At 44.6% G+C, this 22930-nt stretch overlaps 1 protein-coding gene across 1 annotated transcript in view; it reads left to right on the top strand.

The window, feature by feature from the left end:
- TGM2 (transglutaminase 2) overlaps positions 1 to 22930 on the top strand; it is a 172919-nt gene that overhangs the window by 138121 nt on the left and 11868 nt on the right. The window contains exons 5-10 of the mRNA XM_069652396.1: positions 3425 to 3553; positions 5602 to 5779; positions 11242 to 11377; positions 17240 to 17343; positions 20847 to 21086; positions 21857 to 22129. Coding sequence (XP_069508497.1) covers positions 3425 to 3553; positions 5602 to 5779; positions 11242 to 11377; positions 17240 to 17343; positions 20847 to 21086; positions 21857 to 22129 — 1060 coding nt within the window. The remainder of the gene's footprint in view (positions 1 to 3424; positions 3554 to 5601; positions 5780 to 11241; positions 11378 to 17239; positions 17344 to 20846; positions 21087 to 21856; positions 22130 to 22930) is intronic.

The raw sequence follows: 22930 nt of genomic DNA, 5'->3' as shown, positions 1-22930 counted from the left end.
TGCCTCGAGGACATTAAGAGGTGCTGAAAGACATTATTCGACGATAGAGAAGGAAGCTCTTGGTGTTAAGTGGATATTAGAACATTTCAAAAGTCTAATTTGGGGCATCCCAGTGGACATTAGAACAGATCATAAACCACTTGTCCATGTTTTAAACTCAAAAAATCCTCACATGACATCTCCACGCATAAGAAGATGGACACTGATCATCATGCAATTTAATGTGACCATAAAATACACTCCAGGAAAAAACAATGTGGTAGCGGATTGCTTTTCTCGCCTGCCGTGTGAGGAGTTTGCGGGTGATTGTGAGGACAAAGATGAATGCATGGAAGAAGAAAACATGGATTGCATCGTAGCTCAAGTACACCCGAGTTTCTCGAAGGAGGAATGGTTAAGAGCCAGAGAATGTGACCCGGAACAGGAAATGTTGAGAAGAGCCATTGAGAGCGGTTGGAAAGATACTGATGACAATGTAAAGTACTGGGAGAGATTTAAAGATGAGTTGTCTAGTGATAAGATATGTGTATATAGAGGAGAACGTGAATACCTCCGACAAACTTGAGGAAGAGGATTATGGACATTGCCCATGAAGGCCACGTGGGAAGAATGTTGACAAAAAGAAGAGTAAGGACAGCTTATTGGTTGCCTAATATGTGGGGTGAAATGGAATCTCTGGTTAGAGATTGTACTGCATGTGCAGTAAGTGACAAAAGTAAATTGATTAGGACAACCCCATTACAGCCGGTGAATATTCCCACTACAGTATGGACAAAATTAGCTATTGATATAGCTGGACCATATGAAACTTTGGAATCACAAAAAATCTTCCTCATAGTGTTGGTGGATTATATGTCCAAATGGGTGGAATGTGGTATTGTCGAGGACTCTGTGTCGGCTATCAAGGTTGTGAAGTTTCTGGAAGAAATCTTTAACAGAGAAGGAGAACCACAAGAATTAGTGTCTGATAATGGAGGTCAATTCATATCTGTGGAAGTTCAAAAGTTTCTGAAGGATAGAGCCATTAAACACAGCACAACGGCCTTATATCATCCAATGGGGAACGGTTTGGTGGAGAGGATGAATCGTTTCATAAAAGGCATTATCCAATTGACCATTATAAATGGTTTACCATGGAAAGAGACACTCAAGGAGGCTCTCAACACATACAAAGTTACCCCACATTCAATAACTGAAGAAGTTCCATTCACATTGATGAGACGAAGGATATCTACAAATAGACTTAAGCCTGCTTGGATGATGAACAAAAGGAACAAAGAGATAAATTTGGAAGACATTGTCATCAGAGTAAAAAAAAAACAAGAAGAGTATAAAAGATACTATGACAAGCAAAAACATGTTCAAGAGAGTAAAATTGAGAAAGGTGATTGGGTAAGAGTGAGAGAACCCAAACGTGTAATGAAAGGAGAGTCAAGATATCATCCTCTTCAAAGGGTGATGGAATGCTCAAAGAAATCTGTGATTTTAGAGGATGGCAAGAAATGGTCATGTGATGATGTTGTTTTGGCAAAGGAGGAGGAGGTAATGAGAAGTGAAAGGGAATGGTATGGAGAAACATCTCAAGAGAAGAATAACAAGGAAAAAATGATGAGACAAGTGTGAAGAGCAAAGGAAGTACACAGGAAGAGAAAGTACAAGGAAATTCACATGAAGGAAGGAATGACAATGCTCAGTCAATACCAAGACATAGGAAAAGGATGTGGAACCGTAAACAAGATTTTGTGTATTATTGAGAACTGGAAACTGAGAAGTTGGACTGAGGAATTGGACCCAGCTTATATGTTACAACCGTGGTAACATTAAGAGATGTATCCTTTATAATTTCGTGGAAGTTTAAAGTTAAGATTGATATATATATAGTTATGTATGCACAGCATAGCAGAAATTGTATGTTAAGATTTTCAAAAGTTTTCAAAATTTATTTATATTTATTTAGAAAGGGAGATGTGAGAATATGTTAAGAATGCATGCACACAAGGTTCTGTAACCATGACAACATCTTCGTGTATGGTTCCAGAATGTTGATGAGACCATACACGAAGATGTTAATGAAAAGAAGTTGGCCTCCTCGGTGGTTTCTCCAATTAAACTAAAGATCTCGATCTACACTTGAGATTTGTGGCGTAATCTGTATAGATGGAATTCCTAACAAGAAGGCGCAGAAATATGCAAGTGGTTCAGAGTTACAAAGAGGTGTAACCCCCAAATGAGTCACAAAGAAGCAAACGGAACAAGTGGAAGGTCCCAGGGGTGTAGATGGAGGGTATCGATGCATAGAAGTGGAACATGGCATTGTGCACAAGTACAAAAAGGGCACAGGCGCAGAAAGGGTACAGAGACACAAGAGGGAGGGAATAGGTATGGGGCACACAGAGAGAAGGCACGATATTACCCACTGTTTAGACAGTGATTTCAAATTGGATCCCTTTGAACTAATTCATGCAACGTTTAGAATCTTCACCCAAAGCAGCGCTTTCCTGGACATGTGTATTATATAACGAACAATGAGGACCAGACTCCAAAGCTGGTCCTGGCACTGTTCTGATTGGGTGTCAGAGCAGGAAAAGAGGGGAAAACTCAAGAACTGTGGAACAAAGTATGGCCATAACGAGTAACTATCATAAAAGAGCAGAACCATCTTGCAGTGACACCCTGAAAACGGCATTAAGAAGAAACCACGGCTTTGCTTATTTTGCATGCATTGGTGTGTGGGCAAATCCTGAAAAGCTGGTTATAACCCAGCCAGTAGTCTGATGATACATAAAGACGTTTTTTGCAGTATACCTTTTGCAGAAGAAAAACAGCCAGCGTTAAATGAACTCTGCTAAGAATACTCTTACCCCTTGTGGTAAACTTGGTTAGAAAGTCATGTCATTACCACCAAAAGTATGACATGCTTATTGGCAGCAAATTAATTTCTTCTGGTGGTACCCAAACCCACCAACGCAACACTCCTGCATGATAAACGAGCTTCTGGGGTGGTTAATATACAACTGGTCAGAAATGTGGGAAGTGCAGTATTAGTAACATGGACCCTTTGGCAAAGAGCCTTTCTGTGTCACTGCTTGAACATGTGGACACCATTTCCAACCCATTTTTTTCAGGAAGTTCCAACAGGTTCTAGCTCTGGTAATTATAAAGTCCAGATCTCAGCTGATCTTGTTTTGGGCATTAATTACCCCTATTTATGGGCATTATTACTGCCGGCGGTAGTTGTACCAATGGTGGTAAACCAGCAGGGAGGTGGCATTCTATCCATCTGGATTGTCTGACGTGCAAGTTTGGATGGGAAGGATTGCCTACTTCTGTCATAAAGGCTGCCATTTTGATTGTTATGGTCTTGCTTGGGTTTAACTGCTCCCGTTCACACGCTTTCTTGTGTTCCTTTCCTCCTCTCTGCTAGTTTGAAGACACCATTTTGGAAATCTGCCTTCAGCTTCTGGACACAAGCCCAAAGTTCACGAAAGACTCAAACCGAGACTGCTCCCGTCGGAATGACCCTGCTTACATTGGGAGGGTGGTGAGTGCGATGGTAAGTGTTCAATGCCGTGCTCTTCAGCCTGGTTTGCAAAGCCCTGTTTCAGGCCCTCACCTGAGGTTCATTTATAAATGCTGACCATGCCACATGGCAGCCAGGCCACCTGGGTGGTATATGATGCTTCCACGACCATCTCCACCAATCCAGGCAATAGGAGGAGAGTGTAATTCAGGAGGCGGGGTCAGAGAAGGTGTGGGGAAATGCAAAGTTCCTCTTAAGGAATGTTAAGTTGTCATCAGAGGTAATGCTTCACAGCACAGGACAGGTGCTACAGAGAGCACAGGTACATTCCATGTCGTTTCCGTGTGAGCAGGCATGCAGGCAGGCACGCCGGCACACCCTAGGACACCTCAACATCACTGGTGTGTCATTTCTTGTCTACATAACTGATATGTCATTTCTTGTCTAGTCTAATGCATCATACAATCACGCCTGTTTTATTTGTCAATGAGCAATTTCCATTCATGTTTAAAATGGCTCTTGGCATGGTGTCTACCACTGGGTGTGACCTACGTGTCAGCGTAACACCTTTCACTCAAATCAGAGTCCTGTTTTATATGGGCCTCGTTTTAGAGACTAAACCTGCATGCTGGATACAAGAGGAGAAAATGAGGGTACTTTGCAACACCCAACCTAGCATTATAGTATATTTATGATTCATTTTTTATAACATGCTTCATACTGAAGAGGTTTCTAAGCACAGAAGTGGGATTTGAACCTGTGTGGCTCTGCGCCCGTCTTGCTTCCAAGACAAGCACGTTGCCACTAAGCTATACTACCCATGATATTAAAAAACGCTAGGGTAGATACTGCAGTAGCTATCAAAAATATCATCACGTGTTGACTTGATTTGTATATTGAACCTTCTCTTTCCTCTCTGATTGGATGCTTGTGTTCTCAGAAGTCTTAGTGCCTCGATTCCAAGCCGCACCCTCCCAAGCATTGACCTGTACTTAGCAACAACAAAAAATGTCTTTGGGGCCTTTTGCTTCTCATTCGCAATTTTTCTTTTTGTCACCACTTGTTCTCTCCTATTTCGTGCCTTGCTTTATCATCTCAAGGCCAATACCCATTCGTGTTCAGATGATCACAAGTCTACTACACCTGTCCTCCTCTCACCAGGCTTCCATGATGTTTTTAGAAGCAGTGTCACGTATATCCTAGTGTATACTGCTCTTCACTCATGTCTCTGGCCTTCCTCAATCCTATAACTGATTAATTTAAGCAATTTCCCAACCCAATTGCGTCCTGTCTGAGACTAAGCTCTAAACACGCTCCTCCACCTCGCCACACAGGGGACAATCTACAGACGACTACACTCAATGGTCTGCATCTCATGCATGATCTTATGTGGATCAGAATTCTATTGGTCGTTGAAACGGATCTATGTGATCACTGCACCGCCCATAATGTCGACTTTCAAAATGCAGACTTCCATTACGGCGCGGGTCAGTGATCACATGGGTCACGGTGCTCCGCATACCCTTACCGGCCTCTCCTACCCACTTATCTTTTCATCGGCACACTTCTGTGTGTGCCGCCATCTCTTCTCGATCCCTGCAGCATCAGTTCTCTCCCACTAATGTAGGGCGGAACTGGCCCGAAGGGTCCTTTCTTTCTTTTTCTGTAAAAACAGTGTTTTTCTTCCTTGTCCCCCACTACCATCTAATGGAAGTGGGGGACACCCCCGCAACACCCGCTCCCCTTAGTCAGTGTAATGAGAGTCAGGATTTTTGTTCTGCGCAAGGGCGCAGTATTTGTAATGTCGCCACAATCATGGCGACATTTTGGTACGTTTCCGTTCAAACTGTACTTTATGCCAGTTGAAAAAGCTAAGCAGTTTGTCATTTGTGTATAGAGCGCAATGGTTTGTGTATGCATGGGTCGCGGTTTCCCTTCTATAAGTGACCGTAAGTTGCCAAGCGGTGGCATGTTTGGCACTATAGAAAAGGCAAAGTAATTCTTTGATAAGCGACATCTCAGCGTCTGCAGTGGCCCTGTTTGTCTCCCCATGGTTCATTTGCTATTGTGCTCTTGTCCAGGTAAACTGCAACGATGACGCAGGAATCATCGCGGGGCGCTGGGATGATAAGTACGAGGATGGGTGCAGTCCAATGTCCTGGATGGGGAGCGTGGACATCCTCAAGAGGTGGAGGCGGTACGGATGCCAGGCGGTTCGATACGGGCAATGCTGGGTCTTTGCTGCAGTTGCATGCACAGGTGAGAGCAAACCAGTAGCAATTCATGTGGACCCTCATTTTAGCAAGAGCTCTCAATTTAGCTACAGAACACTTTTGTTAAGGTCTCCCGCCCTTGCACCTGGAAGTGTGGCTATGTGCGTGCACCTTGACGCGGGGGAGGTGATGGGGGGTGTGCATGCACCAGTCTTCCCCTGCAGTAGAAACTGCTAGGCTGCCTGCATAACTGTAACAGCTATCTATTCTCCAGTAAAACATCAGAGAAAATGTCTTCAGTGTTTGCTCTGTCCTCCCCCACAAGCACATGTGCAGTGCCAAGGAGCACCCAGGTCACCATTACTGGGAGATATGCTGTGTGGACCAATACACAATGTCTCGAGGAAGCCAGAATGGCGGATAGTTCAACTGAACCAGTACCATGGGGTGTTACCTGTTAGGGAAGGGTTCCTCCATTTCACCAAAGGAGACGTAAAATGGAATTAATCAATAGATCAAATATTGATCAGTTCCAGCTTATGCTTGTGCTCTTTAAAATAAATGCTCCACGTGCTGGCAGTCTGTTAATTGGGATCAGCAACAATGATTGTGCCAGACTGCAAGTAGTACAAAAAAGCGCTGTGAGGATCACAGCTGAAATTAGAAAGAGAGGTCATATCTCTGATGCAGGGCGTGAATTACACAGGCTCCCTATTGAAACCAGGATTAAATACCATCTCCTTATAGTCACTCATAAATGTTTGATGGGGTCCAGCCCAGTATACCTGGCCGTGGCCCTGAAGAGGCTAGCATCTGGAGGAGTACTTAGCAGGGAAGTAATTTCACCAAAATGCCAGGGGTAGCGGAAGTGACATCACATGACTCTTGACTTCTAATGACATCACAGGAAGTTATGTCATTTGACTCCACCCCGAAATGACATCATGGGAAGCGATAGAAAAATTACCTTTCACCCCTTTAATGAGTCTAGAAATTATTGTATAGAATTCCACAAAGACCAATTGTTATTCCTATTCTTCCTTATTTAGGGTCACTGCTCAAAGTGTTCCACTTGTGGAACCCCCCTGTCTTTTTAAGAGGCCCCAACATACATTCCAGCCAGTCCAGAAACAAAGAGCCACATGGCAATGGCCACAGCCCAGGAGCTTCAATGTAACAAAAAAGAAAAAGATTTTTTTTCTTCAGGGGTAACAAGGGAAACCTCAGGGGTAGCAGTTGTGACCCCCAAATGACGTGCCTGGTTTTTAGGTCTAACAACCTCGACCTCTTGAAGGTGCCCAAGATACAAACTCACGCAGGTAATGACAGAGGCCTTCTTTGTAGCAGCACCTAAAACCTGGAAGGAAATACCCCCTGATCTGAGAGCAATTAAATCCACAGAATTGTTCAGGAAGAAGCTAAATACCTTGCTTTTCAAATAATCCTTTCGCTGTTTCCCCCACATTTGCTTCTGTGCTGTCCCGGGGTGGTATCAATAGGAGTTACTGTCATGTGCATGCCTTGTTTCTGTTTTGCGCCAAGGCCAATCAGGGAAGTTTATAGGACAGACATAGGAAAAGAGATAGATGCTCATTGTCACTACTATGTCCAATAAAGCAGCAAAAGTAAAGCCTTGCACGGAAGGAAGAAAGGTGGATTGTAGAAGAGGTCACCCTTCGACCATATGCTAAGTGCAAGTGGTGGTCCTAGCTTCCGATGAGGCGACCCAGACACCTTCATTATCATTGTACACTATCTTCATTTGTGTTCTAATTAGGACAAGTTCAGACCAGCATCTGCCCGAAAGATATGTGTATTCAAGGCTCTGTGGAATTTCAGGGAGTCGGAAGTGGGTTGGTAGAGCAGTACACAGGATTTACCCTGGAACCCGCATTATTCGGCCGCCAGAGTGTTTGGATCTTGAAGATATGCTAGAAAGAAGAAAATGGGTGACCTACCTTAGAGAACGGGATACATAGTCTGGTTGAACACCTTGGAGTGGTATTGTGGTCACTGACCATGTAGGCACTTGCCATCAAAACACAGGGTTTTGCATTGTGTTCTCCTTGATCGGAAGTGAGTGTCTTAAATGAAGGTGTTGTATAATTTGTTCCTTGCAGCCATAAAATGCCCTGAGCAGCATCTTTGGGTACTATTTGGAGTTTGGAGCCTATCCTGTGGAGTAAGCCTTTGTAGATGGCATTGCAATAATACTGACGGACGTGGCTAGTGGAAGAGTTAGTGTCATTCTGTTGGATGGTTGTAGAAGTGGTAGAACTCTGCACAAAGGTCAGAGGTGATAGAATATGTTTTTGATAACTGTATTTACTTACAGTACAAATGACAGATTAGGATCAAACTTAACTTTGCACAGTCACATTGTGTCACCAGAAGCCAGTGAATAATATACTTTTGGCTGTGACAGTTTACTGAGAAGGCACCCTCAACACAGGGAGTTCCTTCCCTCCCCCCTCAAGGTGTGATGCAACAAACTGTTTAACATATTCTTTTATTCAGCCCTACTTCAGGCACATATCATGTCTCTTGGTTTCTTCCCCCCTGAGCTAACAATGAGCCAAGAACCAGGCCGGTGTACAGGAAATATATTTGTATTTAAAGTAATCGAAATCACACTGAACTACACATGCCCCCTTCTTTGTGGCTCACCATTAATCTATTGTACACAAATCAATTACACAGATTAGTTCAAAAAACACAAATCACAATCCTTTAAATTCTACAAATTTCACTTCAAGAAATAATTAAACTGATCAATAACCAAAACACTTATAGTGATGTGCAGTTTTGATTTTCCTGCAGGCTTAAAAGGCTAGTAGTAGGATTTCAAGATTGGTACAAATGCATATGGCAATTATGATTTCACCAACACTTTTGGTGTAAAATAAATACAGCGTGATTTAGCGGTTTGTTTTTCAGACCCCCCACTCTACTTTGGTCTGTGCTGGGAATGATTTGAGAAATTTAGGGTTTCTGACCACCTCCAGAGAAAGGCCTGTGTTAGGGGAAGGTTGGACAAAATGATTGGACTGATTTAAGAACAAAGACACCCATCTTCCTTAAAGATGTCGGGGTCAATGGTACAAAAAGGATTACCCGATTGAATTATAGGCTATAGTCTTTCCGCGCACATTTGGAAGTGAGCTTTGTTAATTTAAAATCACCCCGTACTGTTCCACCATATGGGGAATTAATAAAATTAACCTTTTTAGTTAAGTAGGCTAAGGATCTACACACTTTTGCCCCCGCCCACTATAAAGGGAAAAGGATTTAAGCCAAGCAGAACCCTCACCTTTTGGTTTCCCTGGGCTCAGTTCTACGTACATAGAAAGCCTTCCAGACAGCCAGCTGCGTGTCAGGACCGTCTGGAAAGATAGGGCAGGGGTCTGGTCACTCCACTCACAAGGATGGCCTCCCGCTCCTCACAATAGGACCCAGTCAGCTCTTAGGCCTTCCTAGAAATAGACGGTTCCACCCAGATGCACTCTCAGCAATCTTCTGTGGTGTTTCCTTGCAGCTGTCTGATGTTAAGTTTCATCAGCGCTCTTTGATGATTCATTTCACCAGCTCTGTCCCTTCCTCCTAGTGCAGTCCCCCTTATATAGCAGCAATGACACCACCAATTTTACAATCTTGGGGAGTACCCTGCAAGAGGTCACTAAATAGTATTGGACAGTTACCCTTCTCTCTCCTCCCTACTCCAGCCCATCTCTATGGATTGGTTTAAGAGTCTAGAGCAGACATATGGCAGCTGAATTCACAAGCCCCATTTGATCTAATGTCAAACTTTTTCCAAAAAATAGTTATGTGGCCAAACTTCAGAATTCTACTAATAACTGCCATAATATACATATTTTCTGATTCAGTTAATCATGGGGAATTAAATCAGACGACAGCCATGTCCGCACCATTTTGCACGGCCATGTGGCAATTTTCTTCTGTTTCTGTAAAAAGCATAACATTTAGGAATATGTAATTTATTACCCATATTCCTAATTTTATCTTCGACCAGTTCACCAACTCTCACATTTGTAACATTTCAGATCAGCCAGAAACCTAGTTTAACTGGCCATTACAGTTCCCTAACTCGTAGGTGCATGAATTCTATATCTCCAAATTTGCCTGAAATTACCTAAAAAGTGGTACACAAATGAAGAAAATCTGTTTTATTGTTGCTGGGAAAAAGGCCTAAATGATAATAGTTATTTTAAATAAATAGTAAAACTTCATGTGGGACAAATGGCAATTATCCTCCCTCCAGGCCATATGGTCTCACTTGGCTCACCAATAACCAGAGGTTTTTTTGTATGATTATGTTTGTGACTTGCTCTTTGAAGTTGGTTGTCTTTTTAAAGTTGTAACCTCCAGTCTTCACACCTTTTAGTCATGCTCCAACCAAGGGGATCTGTTCTGCTATGACTGCTTTCACAAATTGCAAGTCTGGGGAACAATGGGGTTTCCACACATTTAGCAGGACACACTTTATTGCAGTTGTAATTAGGTGGGGGAGTTTGTGGTAACATGTTTCCAACAGCCAGCAAAAGGGTTTGCCTCTGGCATAGAGACACTTTTTCATGAAAACAAAGTGGCTTTTCCTTTCAAATGTGTGTCAGTATTTTGCATGCGAAACATAATATGCATTACTTTTTGTCAACACGCACCATGTCTTTTCCTTGACTTTTTTGGGTAAGCAGTGGTACATTTTCACATTTAAACTGCAAAGCCATTATTGTGCCAATGTTGAAAAATGCTGCTTTTCATGTGAAAAGGACTTCAGTTTGGGGCCTTTGAATGCACCCCACATGACACACATGTTTAATACATGCTTACATTATTATTTGTACTTGCTTAATAACAGACAAGTTTTCAATAATCACACATTTTATTCACAGTCAAATATTCAGGAAAGAATCAGTATCAGAAATACTTGTTTTACAATAGCCGTGAATACTATGTTGGCATGTCGGCAATCTATAGACCACTTGCTTTACAAAACTCATAAATATTCTAATTGCATATCATCAACACGTGTTTGGCACCAGCAATCTCATTGTCAAGGCTAATAGTTGAAGTCTTTCAATTAATGTTATTGTACATTTGTATGTCTAATATTTCAGCCAATTCTCTGCTAACGGTGCTGGTGCTTCCGTGAAAAGTTTGCCCACCGAGGCTGCTGTGTCCGGCAGGTCATACCTGCCAGGTGCCATGACCACAGCAGGCAAACTCGTACTGTGGTGGTCCGGAAACAAGGGTGCCGGTAAGCCTACCAGCACCCTTGTTTCTGGACCGTCACACTCGTAATGAGGCCCATAATCACCTCAGGCTCTGCACTCCCCCACTAAGTGCTTTGAGGCAGAATGTTTCACAGAGAGGCACTACAAAAGTAGCCCATGCTTTCAATGTGTAGCCTTCTATACTGGTAGGCTGAAGGTGTGTTCAGTATCATAGCAGCTGACTTCCCCCGTGACCCTGTTTATGTCTCCTCGATAGTCTTAAGGTGCCTTGGAATACCATCCCGCGTTATTACCAACTATCACTCGGCCCATGACACCAACAGCAACCTGGTGATTGAGCAGTATCTGGATGAGCATGGCAACAGGCAGAAGAAGCACCGGGACATGATCTGGTAAGTGACCGCAATGAGAATGTCTGGCTGAGCACTGGCGCCGCCATTCTCATGAACGCTTGTTTATTATTCTACTCTGGTACCTTTACAGTGGTATGGTCTTGAGCCCTGCTTCCTTTCTCTTTGTTTACCCCCTGCCCCCATGCCAGCATTGCCAACGTTTTTGACGCAGCAACTAGCTTTACTTTCAGCTTGCGCTTCTCTTAGTTGATATCGCAGCAAGCCCACGCATGTGGAGATTCCACCAATTAAAACCATGTTCCAAACAACGTAAGCGTGCTCAAAGCCACCAAATGACTTGCTGTGCACATTCCCATCACTCCTATGAACTTCATTAAGCAAGGGGCCATGTGCCTTAAATTCCTACTTTTTCCTCATTAATTGCAATGCCATGTTGAAAAGTAACTTTGGAGTTGCAAATGGGAACGGAGACGATATATGGTCTAAGTAACAAAGCAACACCTGTAATTATCTTTAAATCAAAGAATTGTGTTGCATGCTGTTCTAATAAATTGATTGTCACGTAAGCCAGTTGTCCTATTCAGCGGGCACGATTCGATTCATAAGAACATTTTTTTGCTAGGAACGTCTTTCCACTCTCCTATTTATAATTCTTATTATTGTTTGTAAAAGCTTTCCTGCGCATGGTGTTGAGACTTGGAGCCTCATTTACAACGTGATTTTCAATGGGATTTTCCCAACTAAGAACGCTTTTGCAAATCAGACCCTTGGCCTACTAGCACTGTACAAAGAGTATATAAACCGGTTCAGCATATTTAAGAAAAAACTAGAATCAATCAATGAAAAAAGAGTTCCCTTACAGGCAAAAGCCTGCAAATCCATGGGAAATACGTGTCCAAATGGAATAAAGATAAGAAAGTGTTCATTGTATTAAGAAATGGGCATAGGGATGGTGTCCGCATAATCAGATTGACAAGGAGTTCCAAGTAGCTGTGGCTGTGCCCATAAAAGGCACTAACAAGCACCTGCTGTATTTGGAAGACGGGGTCGCAGATATTCAAATAGAATCACTCTTTCTGGCCCACACGTTAGAGCTCTTCAGGGTCTGTGCCACGTGTGTTGGTGTGCCAGGTCGCCCTCCTTAAAGGAGCAGCAATCATGTGGTCGCAGCTTCAAATTCTGCTGCATAATCTACTAGTCCATCGCCCCCAGTCCCCAAGCGACCTGACTGATGGACCCAGCATTCCTGGGGGCTTGGGATCCACCAAAAGCAAGGACATGGGCAGGCTTGCTGCCACTTACATGGAACTCCTGGTGAATCATGGAAGATACGTTATATCTTGGGATGGTTGTAAAATAAACACGTGTACGCTAGGATTCAACGCATTTAACGATCGATACTGACAAAAATATCAATCTTTCAATTATAGAACAAAGGAGGGCTCATGATAGCAGGATAATGACCCACTCCCCAAGCCAAGCCAAAGTTGAGGGCCATGAGAAAGGGAATTGTCATTATCCCAGATGATAATGATCCGTCTCGTAGCGCCTCGTGGCAAAAGCCTAGCGCCTCGTGGCTTTGGAGTTATGATGGTGAAGTAAAAAACAGTTGTTAGGGAGTAAAGTAAATAGACAAACCATGTTAATGAATTTATTGGGGTTTTATTTTGAAGTATTTAAATAACAAGGTTCTCTTTATAAGGAAATAATAGGAATTGTAAACTTGGTTGAACTGGAAAGGTTTCAACATGAGCATACATTAGATAAAAGGTGAAAGCGAACAGGTTCTCTACGGAAAAGGGAATTCCTTTTCCATGTTTTAGCTTTCACTTTGATAAGTTGGGGTCTTGTTAAAAGAAATCTTGCTGGGAAATTGAATTGCTGTTGCTTGGATGCAAGGAAATGCTTTCTGTTTACCGGTCTGCTAGTGAAGTCAGAATGTTCTCAATACAGCCAATATCATAGTTATTGACTGCATTTCAAGCGTTCTGATTGGCTGAGAGGTCAGTAATGACCTCCATTGCTAATGTGAGCTATTGCACGTACTGTTCACGCTACATGTTGTTTAGCCTCGTTGCAGAATATGTACACCCATATCACTCTTGATAATACTGGGGAAATAAATACCGTTTTGGAAACTGTTTGTTTCCAGTCGCTATAATATTTAGGCAAAATGCTTGATAGTTGTCAGGCAGGAATTACGAAAACATGTAATTTCAAAAACGGTCCTTATTCTACCGATGATATCCTTCAATGCCAAATTGGGACAGTCAGTGTCACTCTGTCTGGCCCGCACACACATGCAACTAAGGACCCCAATCATATCCACCCATGCAGGGGTGTGGGAAGATCCCCAGCTGACCACTTTTGGACCCCCGCTCTCACCGTTCTCACCTCCCTGCAAGTCTCCATACTTTCCCGCTCCAGCCCTTGCAAAGCGCTCTGCACCTGCAGACTGCCGCATGCAGCACTTGACAAAATCTCAGAGAAAAGAAATCTTGTGACTATAATAGGAATCCCTGCAGATCAGAAGCAGTTCTGCATCGTCCAAAAACCTGGCTGCGCTACAGACTGTTCCTTGTGTTCAGGGGATTAAAGAACTTCGCCGTGGATTTAATGTGTTTATACAGCTCTGGGCCAGAGTCCAAGATGGAACCCAAGCCCTCGGACTGAGCAGCAAGCACTGGAGTCAAGCCATTGGGAGCCGCCAGGATTCCATTGGCTGAGTCTGTGCATATGGCTCCACACAGTGTTGACAACATTTGTGTCACTTGCTGTCGTGATTCTAAAATTCCTGATAAGAACATCTTCCCAAAGTTTCCCCACCCTCTCAACGTGGTTTATCATTAAAACATCGGTTTCTTATCTCGGAACCAATTTTAGAAGAACAGTTCATGTCCTTGGCAAATATAAGTGCAATGCAAAAGCACCTGAAGGCGTGGGTGATGGCTTAGAGAAAAGAGGTGGAGTAAAATGGTTTGAATGTTACAATTTTTCAGATCAAGTTATTTCTCCCTCTGGATACACATATCTATCGTGCCCTGAAAAAGGCTCTAAAAACAGGACGCGCATTAACGGGCCATTCATTGATTGGTGCATTCCAAGTGATGCAGGCAACAACGCCCATTCCATGTATTTCCCATATTATCAATCCAGGATGGCAAGCCTAAGAAGACAAACAGCAAAACAGGACTGGCCAACCATCCCAGGAAGCTAATGAGCGTGTCTGTAAAAGGGACCAATCGGGTGCATTCCTCGCTCCTTGCAACCCGCAGGGGATCAACAGTCGGCCATTATGAACTCCAGCAAGTAACAGAAATCCCGTTCTTCCTGGATGTTGAAAACCCGCATCTATTTATCCTGCGAACTGCTGGATTGGGGCACTTGTACTGGAAGGAGCACAAATACCAGTGCAACTAACAGCTGTGGTTTTCTGCTGGTTTATAGCTGGAGACTAGTGACTACTTCTCTGCACGTGTACTTATTCCGGCGAGCATGCGCAGAGAGCCAAGCAGCACAACGCTGCCAAAATTGAATATTTCTATTTTCTGTTGCTCCTCAAATTATGTTTACCTCAATAGTTCAAAACTAATTTAGTCCAAACATTGTTGGTAGAAATGCTATACTTGGTTAGCTTTCTATCCACCTATAAAAGAAAGTCTTCCATTCAGAGTAACTCAAGTGAACTTCCCAAACAATATCACCCTAAGTACCATTGCCATTTACTACGGGCGTCCCCTTCCTTGTAGACAGCTGGCACATGTGTTCATATAGTGCTTGTAACTGTAGCTTGCCCTTTCATGGTGCTTTAAATAACAAGTGTTTCTAGTTCCAACTGGAACATAATATCCACGCATTGAAGGATATGCACATGCAGAAATACTGTAGATCAACAGATACAGAGGGGAGACGCGCAGAGTCAGGGGGGATTGGAGAAGGGGTGGACAGAAAATGTCGAATTATTTGTGCCAGGTCATAGAGACGCATTGCCACAATGATAGCAAGCATGGGAACACTCAGGGCCGGCCTTAGGGCAGGGGGGGCGACTGCTCCGGACGCTCTGCCTTTAGCCTCCCACCACGCCAGCTCGGTGAGTCTTTCAAGGTCTGATGTGATATTTGGCACACCCCACATGACATGGGGCGCAGTTGGGGTGGGGGGGTGCGGGCCGGGGGAGGGACACATTTTTGTTTAGCTGCCCAGGGCGCTACGGCTGCGAAGTCCGGCCCTGGGAGCACTAATAATGTGCTATTGTTGAGCATCCTGAGCAAAAAGTAACATGTTACGGCTTTGCTTAGTAACTCAGTATAGCGCTTTTCACTGCAGTGTTGCTCTCTCATAGCGCTGTAAATGCCATCTCTTTCTATTTAGCCGAATAGAATGATGGAGAGTTCATTATCATGGGATAAAGGCCCACTCCAGGTGCCTCGGGCCATAAGGTGGGGAAGGGTTGCTATCCCAAGCGATAATTACCCCTAACTAGGACTAGAAGGCTATTGCCTCATAGCGCTAGAAGCGGAAAGGTGTTGGAGTTGTGAAGGTGAAGTAGAATAAGTTAGTTCAATAATGTGTAAAGTACCCAAAACGTGTTAGTAACATAAATGCGGTTTCATTTTGTGATATTTAAATAACTAGGCAGTTTTTATAAGGCAAGCATTTTAAATGTAAACTTGGTTGAACTGCAATATTTTTCTCATGAATTTAATATTGGTGCAATGTAAAGTGAGCGTTTTGTCTTGACAAAAGTGAAAGCCTTGTTCCATGTTTTAGCTTCACTCTGTTGCATTGAATTCGGTTATGATAAAAGCAATGTTGCTGGGCGATTTCATTTGCATTGCTGTTTCTGGAATCCAGAGGAATGCTTTGTTGTTTCCCTGGCTGCTTCTGAAGTCCGAATGTCCGGAGTGCATTCAATATCATTAGTTATTAACTGCTTTCTGAACATTCTGATTGGCTGGGAGGTCATTAGCATTGACGTCCAGGTGCCAGTACCCATGTTGCTAGTATGTACCTTGATGACCATTGATTGATGGATAAGCGTAGATAAATCGATGGCAGAGGGAAGACTTGCAGGAGAAGGAGGGATTAGAGGAGGGACAGGCAGGTCCTTGTGTTATGTTAGTGTCAGCTCATAGAGACGCATTGCTACAATTATGCTGTGCTTGTATACATTAATAGCAGACTTTTGTTGCGCTTTGTGCATTAAGATGTTTCTGCTATTACATCATGCCAGTGGAAGATGGAGATCCTCCTCCGCTCTGGTGACCTCACCGCCGGAGAATCCCTCTTCTTCTCTATCGCTGAAGGTCTTCAGTTGGCGCAGATCGAAGGATTGGTGACCCTACCGAGGTTCCAAAGGGTGGCAGGACCACAGGCATTTATGTTTGGCCCAGTTTGTCTGTGTCCCACATGCTTCCTTTATACCCTACTGGCAGATCTGGTCCACCAAGAAAGTGAAGGGTTTGGGAAAGGGACTCTGCATAACATAACATTGGGGAGGTGCACCTTTAGAGAATGTGATTAATGTCGCCCCCAAGAGGCATGATGGGCAACTCTAGCTGCGCTCATGTTGTCTATCAGATGTAATTTGGAGGCCCACAGTGGAATCTATACCCATCTACAATTATAGGTCTTTATAGTAAATCTTTTACTTTTCCTATTTTGAAAGTAATGGAGTTATTGTAAACAACTAAAACACTTTATTCATTACAACAAACTATTAGTTAGAGATGAAAATGATTGAAATCAAATTGAGAACGTGTGCTCCTTGGAGCCCAACTTATTCTGTAAATCGTGTGTAGAATTGGTGGCCAAGGCTTGTGGCTGCGATGGCTGAGGGTGCAAGGTCACAGGTGGCTGCCTTTCCAACCTCATCACTTTCCATGTCCGCTTGCTTGCCAGGAACTTCCATTGCTGGGTGGAGGCGTGGATGGCCCGTCCCGATCTGAGCGAAGGATACGACGGATGGCAGGTGCTGGATCCAACTCCTCAGGAGAAAAGTGAAAGTAAGAGCTCGACCTGCTGCAAAATCAACGCCCCACACCTTCTCACAAATCCTGCCCGCCATATGTTAAGAGAGGTCGTGTCCCCTAAGGTCTATGAGTTTGGAGGCTGCATTACCGAAGGACCAGGGGTCAAGTCCTAAAAAATAAAAGTGGGGGAACTCATTAACATACCAATTGAATGTGGCATCACCATAAATCAGAAATTAGCATATCGAGGTGCCCTTTGAAAAAAGTGGGGTGGACTCCTGCGTCCACCCGTGTGTACCCCCGACTTGAGGTCTGCAAAGGACTGGCCCGCTGTTCCAAGATGGCAGTGCAAAGGTCACCTTTCCTTCTATTGAGTCATAGATGTGATTGTAATGCACACCCAGAGACAGGGAGCTCTTTCAACGTCTTACTTTTGTTCCCTGCTACTTTAGGCTGTCAATGACGATCCGTTTTTTTCATTGATTTTCATTGATTATGATCCAGAAGGATATGCATTACATGTCACTGTTGCTAAAGCAGACAGGCAGGCTCGGCTTTACTAGGACCGGCCCATCGTTTGCATGTCACCCCTTTTCTCTCAGAAGATTGTTGGTATATCTGGGGGTGCATCTGAAGAACTGTCTGCATGCACACTGGCAACACTTGGGGAGAAATAAACCAACACAGAGCCTCATTACGAGTTTGGAGGCATTAACAGTGGTAATAAATGATATGATATGTTATTTATAACGCTCTTAATACCCAGAGGTTTCTAAGCGCGGACCCAGGGATCGAACCTGTGGTGCTCCGTGTCTTGCTTCCAAGGCGAGCACGTTGCCCCTGAGCTATCCTCCCGAAGGTTCTTGGCAGTGGTAACCGTGGAAGTTACACCTTTTTATGAGCAGTCGTTAGTGTCCATTCTGAAGTCCCTCAGGACGTCAATGGGGAACGGAGAAGTTGCCGCTGCCAGTAATTACACTGGAGCCAATTGCTCAGTCTTGTTCTGCCATTGTCTACCTCAGCACCCAACTTGGAATGGGGCCCAACCAGAAGGACTGAAAAAACTGGAGGGAATTCCTTTACCTCCCGTTTTTTCAGTTACCTCCAAACTCCTAATGAGGGCTATAGTTCTTTTGAAGACGAACACCCCTCCCTGTTACTCCCCTACCCACCTCCCTCCCATCTGCATGCATATTGGAGGGGGGACTCCTCCCCCATGCCCACCACCTGAAACCCAGCCTGCGGATGTACCCAGACGCGCTCCCGCAACATGCCCTCTAACTCCACTTAATTTTAATGCTCCCAAAACCCCCCGCCCTGCCCCCACACACAAACAATCTCCTGACCTGCTCAATTTCAGGTCACCCCGCTCCACCACTGGCTACGTGAACAATGGAAAAAGAAAGCAGACTATGTGTTAATGTATCCAGTGTTCGCTGTGCAAGACATTTGGTGGCGTGGGTGTTTGGCTACCCATATTCCGTAAAGATGGATTCATTGATTCCAACTTCACTGAATATAAGTAGAAGCAGTAGCCTGATATGTGATATGGGGTGGAGATATTTTTTGGGGTATGGGGATAAGGCTAACATCCAGTCGGGAAATGATGGAAGTTTGAGATGGCTAAGAAAGAGTGCTTTCAGATTGGGGACTTGGGGAAGCGTGGGGGACATGTGAGGAGGTCACCGCTGCTGCAACCAGCTTCTTTGGCAGCCGGGTATCAGATCCAGTGAAAGGGACCCCGCGGAGCCTCATGTCTGTAATTGCCAAATGGTGGACACAGAAACCAAAAGGCTGCCCTTCCCCATACGCGGGCACGAAGATGCCAGCAGCACAGGGAGGCTCTTGGCACCACCAGTCGAGCAGTAGGATAGACTCTGGTCCTACGGGGAAGTCTGAGTCCTAGTATGTACGACTGTGGGTGTCTGCCACAGTGAGCTCCTCAGCCCGCGTGACTGCTCAATCACCTCCCATTTTAGGGACCATGCGTGCTCTTAACAAATAGCATCCATTACTATACTGTTCCCAACTTAACCATTTCATCGCTTGCGTTGGCATCACAATTCTTGTTTGCTTGTCACAGGTACTTTAGTAAATTGACTTCCTCAAACAGTGCTGCCTGAAGATGCGTGAGCAGATTTTGGGGGCCCATCTCAAAATGCTGGGAAAACCCCTCCGAGGGAGATGCGTGATGTGTAGATTATAAAGGAGAGGTTTCCTCATTAAGCGGCAGTGGGGGGTCGCCCTGGTTTTATCATTGAGGTCGCATAGCATGAGCCCCGGCCTGGAACACCAGCAATCTCCAAGCCTAGTCACTGCCCCACACCAAAGAGCGGACCTCAGAATAAAACATGTCTGCGATAAGTTAACACATTCTATGGAGGTCTTACTTTGGCCAGCAAGTACACATTTAGAGTGACACAGCCTTTAGTGTATGAAGACTGGTGGTTACTTAAGGAATCCTTGCTGCATTCTGTGGCAACATTCTAGATAAGATAATGAACTGAGGGGGTGAAAAGCTGCAGATAATTACAGGCCAGAGCTACTGGCTTCTGCATGGCAGAAAAAAGAAAGCCAGCTGGGAACTAAAACTCTAAGGGCCTCATCACAAGTTGGGCGGTATCCCAGCAGTAAATCCGCGGGGATACCGCCCAACGCAAATTGCGTTACCGCAACTCTGTCCGGTGGTATTAGTGCCTGTACCCAAGTTGGAGGAGGGCTGGCGTTAAGTCCCCCTTCCCATTGGCTCCATTGCACCAAATGGGACATTCTGGGCATAATACCACTAAAAACGGGTGGAAAGTGACACGAGGTAAATGTCAAACTTTTGACCCAAACTTAGAGTGGAAATGCAATGAGAAAACACCTAGCACACTGCTGAATGCTGCAAGGGGGAGTGGACTGCCTGTGGCACCAGCAAATGTAGACTGTAGTGTGTGCGCTGCTAAGCGCCCATTTAATGTACTGAGTTAAATAAGTATTTGCTTTATCATAAAAATACCCAATGGGTGTGGCGTCTCTGGGCACCCTGAGGCTCATGGTGAAAATTGCAAGGCCCTGGCCCTAACCCTGGCCACAAAGGGAAACCATAAATCTTTCCCAGCAGACTGGGCGCAGACTTATAACTCGCTGATAATAAAGGACCTCGCCCATTCCTGCTGCCTGCCTCTAGATGGCATTGCAGGCGACCTCCGTCCAATCAGAGGCAGAGAGGCAGCACACTGCCCCCGCCATTCCAATCCTATTCCAGAAAAGGGGCGAATGATGAAGATCCAGGCCATAATGTATGATGCGGCCAGTGGTGGTCTCGATAGCGAAAGTCATTGAAGGGATGTTTTAATATCAATATTTGTTGCGACCATTTTCACTTTGTGCGCCAGATTTGTAAATTCCATAGGGACTTTAGCGACCTTGCACATTTGCCCATGCTGTAAAGGAAAAGCAGACGTCCAAAGTTCGGAAGGTTCAAGTTAAACAGGACAGACTCCTTCAAAGCTCATTTGATTTCTCTTGTCCACACATCTTTTCCTTGCCAGATGTCTACTGCTGTGGGCCCGCACCAGTCAAGGCTGTCAAGGAAGGGGATCTTGCGGTGGCCTACGATGTTCCGTTCATCTTTGCGGAGGTCAACGCGGACGTCCTGTACTTCCTGCAGCAAAAAGATGGCTCCGTCAAGAAGACTATACATACCTCCACAGTGGGCCAAAAAATCAGCACCAAGACCGTGGGCAAAGATGACCGGGAAGACATTACCCACACCTACAAGTACCCGGAAGGTGATCCCTTTTTGTCACTTTGGATGTCGTACCAAGGCCAATGCTAGTGGGTGGGGAGCGATGTTGCTTAGACCTCTCGTATTAGGCTTTTGCTACTATATGACTGATGGGCAATTTTCCGTTAAGTATCCAATGATCTTTACTAGAGACAAATTTATTAAGCACATTGTCATCACTGCTCCCTTCATCACACGTGCCCCCCTGGGCACAAACTATACTATAGCATTGCACCCAAGTCAGGGCTCGAGGCAGGATTTCAGATTGGTCCTAATTTACTCTCTGTTTTCGGAAGCAGGGGAAAACATAGTTAAGATAATTATAACAAAAACAATTCTTCTCATTCCCAAAGAAAGTTTAACATTTTAAGTTAGAGAAAAATGTGAGATGTATCGGTGCTGTAATCGGTGCTTTCTCTCTAGGGAGCGGGGTGGATTTTAACTCTATGGGTCCTCTTGAGTCCAGGCCACAAGCATAGAAGAGCTCTCCCCTACAAGGAGGTAGTGGAATCAGTGTTTTCCCAGGATCCTTGGAGTGAGCCAACATTTCCACACTTTCTCAATATGACAGCAGTGTGCACAACACAACATTAAATAGCACAGATTGAACTTCATAAAGTACACCCATAGAACTGGGTTAATGTACAGAATAGATGATGGCTGCCAACGGCGTCAATGGGTTTGGGCTTATGAGGAGGTGCACCCATTCATCAGTGGAGATCAGTTACCCTTAACCCCACCCTGGCCTTAATTCTTCCGCTCCATCTGCTCTAGGATCGGATGAAGAAAGGCAGGTCTATGAGAAAGCCAACCACCAGAACAAACCCCCTCCGGCCGAAGAGAATGAGCTGGTCATAAGGATCAAGGGGTCCGAGAACATGAACAAAGGCTGTGATTTCGACGTCTTCGCGGTCATTAGCAACAACACGGACATCGATCGGGAGTGCAGGTTGATGCTCGTCGCCCGGACCATCAGCTACAGTGGCGTGCTTGGTACCGAATGTGGCAAGGAAGAGCACCAGAGCATTGTTCTTCCAGCTCGTGAAGGTAGGTGGCAAGCAATAAGAAGAAAGCGACCTATTTTAAGTACATCAGACAAGAGATCGGATGAGTTTCATGACACTAAGTGTATAAGACCTGAGTACGGCCACTCCTTGAACCGATGCCCATTAACTCAATCCATACATATACTATGCACACCCATCCAACACACCATTCACCTCCATCTGCATAGAATATCTGACTGCACACAACCCACATTCCCCAGCACCGCCTCACTCGCAACTACTGCAAAAGCCCAGTCTCCCTGTCTAAAACACTCTCCTTATCCACCTCTATGTAGAACACCTAGTATCTCCAGGCATGTACTTTGTGCACTGCATCCCCGTTCTTACAACTCACACCCGAACCCCGGTCATCTAACTCACATTATGCTACATTCCCCCATTGCTCTCAGTTACAAAATATTCAAAATCCCACTGGCCCCACCATCTTGTGCTCATTCACGCACTATTCATCTGACTTGTGCATCTGCCCAACACGCACATGCTCGCACTGCTCATTTCTCTGCCTTTTGCTTGCCTTGCTCACTTTATCCATCAGTGTAATAGTACACACTCGCCATCAGTCTGTCACATTCTTTCTTTCATTATCATTCTCTGTCGTTCATTTAAGTCTCAATCTTTTCATCAAACTCGCATTCAGTGCCTCCATCCATATAAACCCTTGCGCGCTGTCCCTATCCCTCTTACACCTGCCCTAAGACACCATCCGTTTTAATCGCACGCAAGGTTTTCTTTCCTTGAAGTCACACTCATTTCTCTACTTGGCACCCCTGTCCATTCCACC

The sequence above is a fragment of the Ambystoma mexicanum genome, chromosome 3p (assembly GCF_040938575.1).
Source record: "Ambystoma mexicanum isolate Mex_15411 chromosome 3p, UKY_AmexF1_1, whole genome shotgun sequence".
NCBI classification, from domain to species: domain Eukaryota; kingdom Metazoa; phylum Chordata; class Amphibia; order Caudata; family Ambystomatidae; genus Ambystoma; species Ambystoma mexicanum.
Note: the sequence above shows the minus strand (reverse complement) of the source record. Positions and strands in the feature narration are given on the sequence as shown.